This window comes from Tarenaya hassleriana, unplaced genomic scaffold (assembly GCF_000463585.1).
Source record: "Tarenaya hassleriana unplaced genomic scaffold, ASM46358v1 Cleome62, whole genome shotgun sequence".
Taxonomy (NCBI): Eukaryota; Viridiplantae; Streptophyta; class Magnoliopsida; order Brassicales; family Cleomaceae; genus Tarenaya; species Tarenaya hassleriana.
The window spans coordinates 18570-29605 of NW_010968712.1; the positions used below are offsets into that span (position 1 = coordinate 18570).

The window sequence follows — 11036 nt, forward strand, 5'->3', positions numbered from 1 at the left end:
CGGAGGCAGAGAAGTGTAGGGAAGTTAAGAGCATCTTACCAGTATGGTATTGTGTAACTTCTTGCGTAGTTTTTCCCCTTCGATGAGTTTAAGCTCTGCTTCTTCTAAGCGACTTTTTAGCTCATTCGCAACTTCCTTTTGCCCCTCATACTCATTCATTTTCTCAAAGACAGATAAATCCGACACCTACAATGATCAGTAATGACAAAAGAATTTAATCATTTACCATATATATGCATGTCGTATGTGTATGATTTATTTTTTCATTCAAGAAACGATACCTGCAGTCTCCTCTCGGTAGCTGCTAACTGATCCTGCAACTCTTTTATCTGGCTGTTTTGCGATGAATACTTTGTCTGAACAAAATGTTACAATGTCTTTAAGAACAGTAATCTTCAGACATATGAAAATATGGGAGTACATAACACAATGAGACAAAACCTCAAGCTCATTAATGGTGTTTTTCAAGTCACTGTACTTAGTTGCCTCGGCTTGCAGGTTTTGTACTTCCACTATCCGGCAGTCACGCTCATCTTTGATGTGCTGAAATTCCACCTTGAGACCTGCAACTTCATTCACCAACTCTTCTTTTTGCTTCGTAATCTCTTCCTGAGAGGCCTAACAAAAAAACAAGACACCCATCAATAACTAGTCTAACTCTATTTACCGTAATCAAGTAAATGCAGAATAAACCACCTTAGAAGCAGCAAGCTGATCCTGCAAAGCTTTATGTTGACCCTTCAAGTTGCCGATACTTTCAACAATGACAGTTCGGTCCTTCTCCCCTCGCTTTATAGCTTCATGTGCTTCATCAAGATCACCTTGGAGCTTGCTGTTATACAGCTGCAAGCTTGAGTTGTACTCTTGCAGCAGTTTATACATATCATTGATGGATTGAATCTGGAAAAAAAAACAAAAAATGTTCAACATTTACCAAAATTGTTGATGATAATTTCTCGAATGATCTTTACCATTTCTCACCCTCTGATTAGCTATCTGAAGATCTCCTTGAGCTTTTCCTAATTCTTCTGCTAGAGCAGCTTGCGCCTTCTCAACAGCAACTCTTGCTTCTTTCTCTTTTTCAAGAGAATCAATGGCGGCCTTACACAGAACATGCCAACTTAGCTAAACCCCAATATTAAAACAGACAAGAAAATATTTGAAACTGGAACATGTCATTTTCTTACCAACTTATCTGATTGTTCTTTGGTGAGTCGCTCCTGAACAGCGGTAAAATTCCTCCTCAGTTCTTCAACAATAATATTCAGCTCCTCTTCCTTGTTTCTTAAACTTAACTCTGTTTATCAGATGCACGGATCTGTATTTAAACCCTCGAATTTTCAAATTAAAAAAAAACAACAGTTTAACACAGAATATCTATCAACAGTTTATCAAATGCTGATCCAATACGCACCCATATCAGCACAATGCTTCTCAGCCGTCGTCGATGCATTCCTCAACTTCTCTTGCTCAAAAGCATAATCCAACTCGAGTTCTTGAAACCATCTAATGCAAAGTCTCAGCCTTTTAATGTAGTCCATCATATTCTCACACCTCTCCTGCATTAAGAAAAAGGGCCAGGGAACAGCAGAATAAGGGGCACAACCTCATATTTTCAACCGAAAATAACTCAAACCGGGATTCTACCCTAAGTGTCTGCACAAGAGAATGCCATCGGATGACAAGAAGTTATATCATTATGTTCATATTCTTTTCAAGAGGCAAGGGATCCAACCATTATGCTGTTTGTAGTTTCAAGATTCTTGCTCACCACAAGAACTAAAACGTTTAGATTTAACAACTACAATCCCAAAATTTCGAGAATGAAACTCATAGGAATCTTATTGACAGATTCTCTCAGGGAATTGTCCCAATACGTCGTGTTCGTCCCTAGAACTGAAGTCTAGAGTTCAAACACCAGTGAAACAACCAAAGTATCAAACACTTACTAACTAAAGCAGGTTCCTTTTTCAAGCCAAACATAACAAGAGAAGAAACACATTTCAAATTCAGGGGAAAAGGATGAAACTTCATGTTTTTGTGGGAGAGAAAAAGACGAGACCTTGTAGTCGAACTTGCTCTTGTACTTGATTCGTTCACTGAGAAGAGCCTCCACGTCTTCTCTGGTGAACTCAACGGCGCCATTTTCAGATCCCACACTGCTCGGCGTCAGATCTCTCGACCCGTTCAGCGCCGGAAACGCCGGCCGGATTCTTCCGTTGTTTGCCCCCACCATTTTCTTTCCTTTTCCCGGGAAAAATTGAAACTTTTTTCTTTCCGAATTCGTCCGAGTCTCACCAATAAACGCAAAAACCTGCAAAAGGGTTTAACTTTTTCAGATTAAATGAGAAAAGAAGGAGACCCGTGAAGGATTTCAACGATTCAAACATCTTTTAAAACTTTTTAACAGGAAGTGCAAACGAAAAGACACCCATTATGAGAAGAAAGCAGATGAAGATTGAAACTTTGAACGGAAAGAAATCCAGAGAAAAGTTACGGAGGAAAAAAGGGAAGAAACCCACTGGCCTTAGACTGAGAGAGAAGGGGAACAATGAATGCCCATTTCAACACAAACGCTCGAGATTTGTAAGAACTGGTGAGAGTGACTCGAGAGAAGAACAGAGGGAAAAAAACAGGAAGAACGTTAGCATTTAAGACGGTTCCTTGTTGTGTTGCTTTAGCTTAGAAATGGAGGCACGCCTCTGTTCTGCCCCGCGGTCGCTAGCTTCTACTGTCTTTGTTTTTGAAACTTCACACGCACAACAGAGAGAGAGAAAGAGAGAGAGAGAGAGAGAGAGAGAGAGAGAGAGAGAGGAACGTGGTCCGTTAATTGGATCTGAAGCCACCGGAACTGATGCAATCGCAGCCGTTGCTTTATCAAAGCAAGAATGAAAGTCGAGAGGAGAAACCATCACATGAGATATAAATAAACATTTGATATTACAGTTTATGGATATATTTTTTTTGTTAAACCAGTTTATGGATATTCAAAATGAATAAATAATAATCTTAGAGTAGCTGAAACTTTTAAATAATAATTATTTATAGTAACTTGATTATTTTTCCAGTATTTTATAGTATAACAGTAAAGTTTAACGTTAGGTTATATAATTAACATAAATCATATAAAATCTTATCGTAGCAAGTCACGATGATGATGCATTGAAAAGGCATGGTCTTTCATTGTCCATTTACGAAGTTGTCTTTTGTCGTGTTATTTTCAAGTCATGTGAATATCGAAAATCTATGCTCTTCAATTCCGAATCTGTCCACTTTAACCCAAAAAAAAAAAATCTGTCCATGAAAATTTAATTTATAAAAAAAATGTTATCTCTAATTGGTCTTATAGTGTTATGATACACTTTCATTAATGAACTCGTGAAAATTTTCATTCTTATCGTATGATTTCTTGAATCTGATTATATGTTGTAGGATGAAAGAGTATTGTTCAACGTTTTGAAAAAATAATAATTTATTTTTATGCAATAATTTGAGAAATGCCAAATGAGTTTTACATTAAAATAGTTTGATAAAAATAAAATAAAGTTTATAAGACTCATATGTATCGTCGTGCATGAATACTCACGTATATTGGATATCTGTCTCGAATGGCGGACACAAAAAAAAAATTATTATTAATGGGAGCAAATGTTAATACATAATCTTATTTTAAGAGAAAAAAAATATGAAAAAAAAAAGGAAAGCCGGCCTAATTTTATTTTAATGGGGACATTTTAATGTTTGTTACTAAAAATTTACAAGTAAATTAAGATTTTGGATGTGGCCTAGTACCCTATCAGTCTCTAGTATTCTTATGTTTAATATTATTATTATTATTCTATGCAGAGTATATATTGACAAAATTATTTAAAAAATATTAATAATAAAAAGGATGGATGATGCAAAGCTCATGCAAATCAGATAGCGTCACAATATATAGCATATCATTTTAAATAAATTATTAAGGGGTAATCGCCAAAAAAAAACTCTGTACTTTTCTCAGCTCAACGAAAAACCCTATACTTTTTTATTACCAATTAAACCCTATATTTGGTGTGATTAATTCATAAAATCCCGTACTTTTTAAAAATTCACCGAAAATCTCCCGTGAATGCCAACTCAAGCAAAAATGATGATGTGGCAATGACATGGCATGGACACATCATCATAATTATGCCACATCATCATTTCAAACAAAATTTAAATTAAATTAATATATATATATATACAAATTCACACATATATATATATATATTAAATATAAAATTACTTATAACTAATAAAAAATATATGCATATAATATATATATTATAAATTATATTATAAATAATATATATATATATATATGCATATATATATGTTAGTTATAATTATTTGTATTTTAATATATATCATGTATATAAAATTAATTAGAATTACTTTTATTTTAATATATATATATATATACATTAGTTATAATATATATTTATATTGTAGTTATGTGTATATATGTTTTATTAATTACAAATAATTTTATTTTAAATATATATATATGTATGTGGGAATTTGTATGTATATATATTAATTTAAATAAATAATTTAATTTAAATTTTGTTTAAAATGATGATGTGGGATAATTATGATGATGTGTTCATGTCATGTCATTGCCACATCATCATTTTTGTTTGAGTTGGGTATGTGGGAATTTGTATGTATATATATTAATTTAAATAAATAATTTAATTTAAATTTTGTTTAAAATGATGATGTGGGATAATTATGATGATGTGTTCATGTCATGTCATTGCCACATCATCATTTTTGTTTGAGTTGGTATTCACGGGGGATTTTCGGTGAATTTTTAAAAAGTACGGAGTTTTATGAATTAATCACACCAAGTATAATATTTAATTGGTAATAAAAAAAGTATATGATTTTTTTGTTGACCTGAGAAAAATATAGAGTTTTTTGTAGGGGTGTCAAAATAGCCCGAGGCCCGATACCCGGCCCGAACCCGCCCGTAAAATTTGCGGGCTTGGGCTTTACAAATCAAGGCCCATTCGTTTTTCGGGCCGGGCCGGCCCGGCCCGGAAAATTACGGGCCAAAAACGGGTTCGGGCCGGGTCAGCCCGACCCGGCCCATAGGCCCGATTAAAAAAATAAATTATATGTATAAATATATATGTATATAGGTAAATATAGATATACATATATATATTTCACACATATTTGATCATATATATACATTTATTCAATCTTTTATATATATATATATATATATTTTATAATGTATATACATATATAAAAAATATACAAATATTATATAATAATAGAAAGTTCTAAAAACTAAAAACTTGTTTAATACTAAATAATTCAGGATATAATATTTTCATAAATGATATAATCAAAATTATAATACTATTAGTTTCAAATACTTATTCCAAATGAAAAATATAATAAATTATCATTTTTAAAAATTTATTACCATATAAAATTAAAAAATTTTAAATTTAAATTTATATTAGATCAAAATATATAACTTTGTAATCTATTTTTTATTTTTTTAATTATCACGAAATGTACTAAAATTTTTTGTATTTTTATTATTTTAATTGGTTGTGCGGGCCGGGCCGGCCCGACCCGTAAATATTCGGGCTTGTGTCGGGCTCGGGCCGGGCTGGCCCGGCCCGGTGATTTTGACACCCCTAGTTTTTTGGCTATTAATCCTTATTAAAAATATTGTTTTTTCCAATAGTGGGACCAGACTATTGTTGTTTTTCTACCTACAACGTGGCATCCTATAACACATGCTGAACGAGTCACATATGGGATCATATATAATATAATATAATATATGAGATTGCATTTAATTATAATCATTGTAATTATGAAATGTGGTCCGCATGTAGTTTAAATTCTGTTTCTTCACTTCTCTCTCGTTATATGAAGTGGTCTATTTATTACGAAGTCATCTTAAATTTTTAAAAAAGAAGTTAGCTGAATTCGGGCGAAAGAAGAAAAAAGTTAGCTGAACACCAAAAGCTACATTTATTTTTCATCCACATGTAGCGAACGTATTTAATCCAATATATCACAACACCTTTTTTTTCTGATCGAGAAATTAATATCGATATCTAATCTCTAATTTTGAATGAGACAAGACATGGTCTATAATGTTATTTAGGACCAAATGTTTCGGTTCGCATTTCGAAAAATATCTAAAATGGAATCAAATCTAACAACACACACATTATTATTATTATTATTATTATTATTATTATTATTATTATTATTATTATTATTATAATATAATAATAATAATAATAAATATAACCTAGTTCGACTATTAGGAGTCCATGATATATATATATATATATATAATTGGTTGATTGTTTATGTTTTACTAATTTAATTATGATTTTTATATTACGTGACCTAACCTTTTTGTCATCATTTTCATGCATAATTAAATAAATATAACAACTATTGGAGTCGTGATTAAAACAAAAAAGATGGAGTACAATGAACAACATCATTTGTGTTGTTATAAATGGTAATGTTGCAAATTCACTTTTTAATTAGGGTTGATTGTAATTTTTATAAATTGTAATTGTTATTATTTCATTTTATGATACAAGAGACTAACTGTATCCGTTCAAATGTGCAAACTATTTCCCATGGCATTTTTGTTAAAATGTGCAAAATTGCAAACAAAACTTAATTTGTGTTCCTTATTTTTTTTTGGTCGTAATTTCGAGTCGATAAAAATCACGACATATAATTTCTTATTGTTTTTATCTGATTCAAAAAAAAAGAAAGGAGCGATACAATTCTCCATGTGAAACTTATGTATAAAAAGCAAACGGGGATAAAGGACAAAGAAGATGCAACAAAGCCTTCACATGACACAAAGCTGTTGCTAAATCTATTTAGGTTTTGGTAAGAGGCTAAGAGCTCCAAATATATATATATATATATATCAGTAATTGGGATGCAAATATAGTATAAGTGGTAATCTTGTTCGGTACGAATCGGCTCGTTTTCAGCTCAAAGTGTTTGTGATCCGTTTTTACCGAGTGAGAAAATTTTTATTCGATTTGAATCGTTATCCAAATCGCGAGCCGAATAAAAAACTAATAAATAACAATAATATATTTAAAATTAATAAAAATAATATTAAAACTATTAAAAGTAATCAAAAGATAATAAATAATAAATTTTTTTGAAGGAAAAATTTGTTGTTTGCATGTCGTCTGAGCCGGTTCATCGTGACCGTTTTTTTTTCGGTCTCATATTTATTTAGTCTAATCAATTCGGTAAAAACGATCGAGTTGGCTCGTGAACCGTCTCGCGGATCAGAATCGTTTCTCATCCCTATTCCCCTTGTGAATAATCAGTCCTATTTCACCTAATGGTTACATTGACTACAGATCTAAAATTATGATGGAGCTATATTTTTTAGGAGGTAATTACCCTTATAAATATAATTGATATTGGAGTAATTGGGATAAAGTGGTATAATAGTTTAGAAATATTCACTTCTCGTTGCTCCTAAATCGCTAATCACACAATCACACATTGAATCGAGATATTGCTGTAATCATTACATATTTTTTTTTTAAAAAAAAACATATAATCATCGTGGCAAGGATTCGGAGCGCTTACAAGTGGCGTCGTGGGTGGTGTCCTTGGGGATGCGAATCTCAAAGACGTCGTCGGAGGAAACAAAGGCATCGGCGGCGGAAGTGTCGCCGTCGCCGGGAAGTTCGAGGCGGCGGACGTATCCGCACTCCCACCACTGTCCGCTTCTCCAATCCTTTGTTCCTGTAGTCTTTTTGTTATTCATCTCCCCTTGCGTCTGCTGCTTCCATTGTCCGCTTATTTCCACCACTTTCCCTTTGTCCACATACACTCTCACGTTGTTCTTCTCATTTCCTTAATTCATTATTAAAAAATAAAAGAACAAAACTTTTGTTAGGATATCGATCTAAATTAATTTGTTAGAATATCACCCTGGATTGAAACTAGGTTATGATATGATATCATGACAAGTTTACTACATAATGTCATACATGTGTATATATCTATATAGAGAGAGAATTTAAAGTTGTAAAAATACTATTGAATGTAAAGGATAGTTTTTAGATATATCATGAATATAATCATGGTATAATACTTACCATGTATCTAGAAAAAACCGATAATTAAAAAACAAAAAACCTCGATTTTAAAAAATAATAAAACCCATGATTAGAACTATAAGATTCGATCTAGTTTTAAGGTTTGGATCGAAATTGAATGTATTTGTAATATAATTAAGCTTAGCTTATACGGCATGATAAGTTGCATGAGAATACGATGTAGACGAACCAGGAAGTTCAGCTTTAAGAACATAAGCGTGATCTGTCTGAAACCAATTGACTTTACACTGTCCGGAGCTACGGAGATGGGACAAAAGCACCTCCGATTCGAACTCCCACAACGGAAACGCATCCGACGGATCGAAATATTTCCCAAAAAGGAAAGGGCTGAATAGAGATCCTTCCCCAAATACCTTCCAAGCAACGGCGGCTCCTCCTCCTCCGCCGCTCAAAAATCGCCAGAAAACTTCTTCTCCAAGAGCCACGCTCCACTTGTTCGCCGTCTTGTCTTCGCCATGGATCTCTACCTTGACGTTTCCACTGCTACTCGCCATATGTTCAAGAACCGAAGACGAAGATGGTTCTTTTTTTTTGTGGGTGCGAGTTTTTAGGGTTTGTTTAGTTTTGTTCTTATATAGCGCGATGAGTTAGAGATTGTTAAAAGTTAACAACATGGAATCTTCTTCATATACACAAAATAAATGTGATTTTTGTTTAATGATATCATATATATAGAATCATATGAAAAACTAATAGAAATCATCAATTTTTTTTTCATAAGCAGACTCATTATTATTATAATTGTAACCTACGAAAACAACAGCCCAAGAAGACTTTTCTCATTGCCATTGTGAAAATTAGTGAACATTATGTTTTTTTTCTTTTTGTAACATGCACGCAGTATGATTTGTGTGAAGATAATGGACCTTATGATCATTTTACGATAGGGAATAATTGAGATTATGAAATTCTTCCAATGAGAAGTAAAAATAAAATGAGTGGAGATTCTTTTTATTTTTCGTGGAAAATCTTATATATATAAATAATATCTGTGAGTGCTTAAAAGGTGAGAAGGGAATATGTTCGTTGTCTAGTAGAGAGATGAGTGGAAAGGGTCACAAAGGAATTGTCTTTATTGCTTAGCTAAACGAGCATCGATGCTTCATTCCATGATCTTTTAATTTTGGAAAAATGGTATATGTGCACCTAAACTTTTATAAAATTTTCAAATAAATACTTAAATTATTAAAATTTTATATAAATATTTGAATTTAATAAAAATACTATATAAATATCTAGACTTTTGAAAATTTTCCATATAAACCCAAAATTTAGATATTTCTTAAATAAAAATAATCAACACCGTTAACATATTTTAGATTTACTTGAAATTTTTTAAAAAATCTAGATATTTCTATTAGATTTATTTTTTTTGAGAAATTTAGATATTTACATAGAAATTTTATAACTCAAAATTTTATTCGATATTTTTATAAAAATTTAGGTATTTATTTGCTATTTTTTCCTTAATTTTCTCATGAATAAAGATAATGACGCATCCATTTCCCGCATTTTTTTTAATTCAAGGTTTTTTCTTATTTTTCATTAAATGTCCATATATAAGCTTGATTTGAGAAGAAGTGTGTAGTGAGATGTATTATTCGAATTCAACATTTAATATAAAAGTTTTACAATTCATATTTAAGTCTGCAAAAGTTATATATATAAATGATATTTATCTAATATGCATAACTGTTTTTTAATGCAATTAAGTCTTAAAGGGAATGATAAGTTCAAAAGGGAAAAACTTTAGGATATAGAAAAAGAATGGTAATATGACAGAAAACAAACACAAATCAAAATTAGGTGTAACTATATATGAAAAGCAAAAATTTTAAATTTTTTATTTTAATTCTTAAAATATGAGGAAATGTGTGTGAAAGGAATAATGTAAATGCAAAATATCGAATCTTTTTCTTTATTTATTCATTTCAATCTCTACCTTTTTTCCCCAAAGGAATTTGACTATATGTCCATGCATTTATTTCTCACCATATCTTCACCCTTTCTTTCGCATTTGGTGGTGTGATATAACATAATATCCATTGAATAATAATTATAATAATTTTGATGTTTCAAATGGAAATTGAAATAAACCACAACTTTTTCCGTAACGTTTTTAATAATTTATGCGTTAAGAACGCAAACGAGAAATTAAATTGGAGGCGGAGATATTATAATAAGCTCCGCGTAATTCTCGCGTGTTCAAATTCGAAGAAAGGGAAAAGATTTCAATGTTTTGACAGAACAGATTTATGAAGAAGGTTCGGTTCCGTCGAAGTAATTGAAAGTTGAGAGCTTCGGAAAATTTTCGCCGTCGCCTTTTCAGCCCAACCAGTTTGAAATTTTTTTTTGCCTACCTGGTCAAGTTTTTTTTCCCTTTTTGGAGCTTGAGCGCACTGACGGCAATGGGCATTCAGCTTTTTTAATTGGATCTCGCCATAACCAAGCACCTACTCTCCTCTCCCTTTAATTGCATCGGGGTTGGCTGCAAATTTTGGAATTTCTATCAGTGCCGTCGAGTTTTCTCTTCAAAGCTTCGATCTTGACCGCGATTACGAGATGGGTTTCCCCCCGATCCGGACATAAGAATCGAGGAAGGGTTTGCATCAAAATGCTATAATCATCGTGATATTATTATACGAGGCGATTGCTATATGGTTGCAGAAGCTGCTCGATCTTCTGGTTACTCGATTGCTTGTGGTGATTTAAAGTATTTGGTGAAATGAAAAGTAGATATGATTGGAATGTCGATTCGAGGACGAATGTGTAATCGGAGTGAGAGTTGTTTAGTTTTCTGGGTGATTTTGCTTTCTGGGTTCTTAGTAATAAGCTTGGAACAGAACTCAGGGAAAG

General features: G+C 32.1%; 3 protein-coding genes across 5 annotated transcripts in view; 1 reads left to right on the forward strand and 2 right to left on the reverse strand.

Annotated features, from left to right (window-relative positions):
- LOC104799885 (kinesin-like protein KIN-14N) overlaps positions 1-2835 on the reverse strand; it is a 5465-nt gene extending 2630 nt beyond the window's left edge. The window contains exons 1-9 of one of the 3 annotated variants that reach the window (XM_010522567.2): positions 2523-2835; positions 2063-2314; positions 1415-1559; positions 1188-1297; positions 982-1101; positions 697-900; positions 442-618; positions 282-356; positions 40-186 (exon numbers count right to left, since the gene is read on the reverse strand). In XM_010522567.2, the coding sequence (XP_010520869.1) occupies positions 40-186; positions 282-356; positions 442-618; positions 697-900; positions 982-1101; positions 1188-1297; positions 1415-1559; positions 2063-2236 (1152 nt within the window). In that variant the 5' untranslated portion in view covers positions 2237-2314; positions 2523-2835. Of the gene's footprint in view, positions 1-39; positions 187-281; positions 357-441; positions 619-696; positions 901-981; positions 1102-1187; positions 1298-1414; positions 1560-2062; positions 2315-2431; positions 2449-2522 lie in introns of those variants that run through there. The other 2 variants (XM_010522566.2, XM_019200873.1) reach the window with 2 other exon arrangements.
- Positions 2836-7497: 4662 nt separating this feature from the next.
- LOC104799886 (21.7 kDa class VI heat shock protein) lies at positions 7498-8788 on the reverse strand. Its single transcript, XM_010522570.1, has 2 exons — positions 8350-8788; positions 7498-7914 (listed from the first exon to the last, which is right to left on the reverse strand). Exons 1-2 carry the CDS (start codon positions 8672-8674, stop codon positions 7616-7618), a joined length of 624 nt encoding a protein of 207 aa, XP_010520872.1. The 5' UTR covers positions 8675-8788; the 3' UTR covers positions 7498-7615.
- A 1566-nt stretch (positions 8789-10354) lies between these two features.
- Positions 10355-11036, forward strand: part of LOC104799887 (formin-like protein 5) — a 4827-nt gene continuing 4145 nt past the window's right edge. Inside the window, exon 1 of the mRNA XM_010522571.2 lies at positions 10355-11029. Within this exon, the coding sequence (XP_010520873.1) occupies positions 10919-11029 (111 nt within the window). The 5' untranslated portion in view covers positions 10355-10918. The remainder of the gene's footprint in view (positions 11030-11036) is intronic.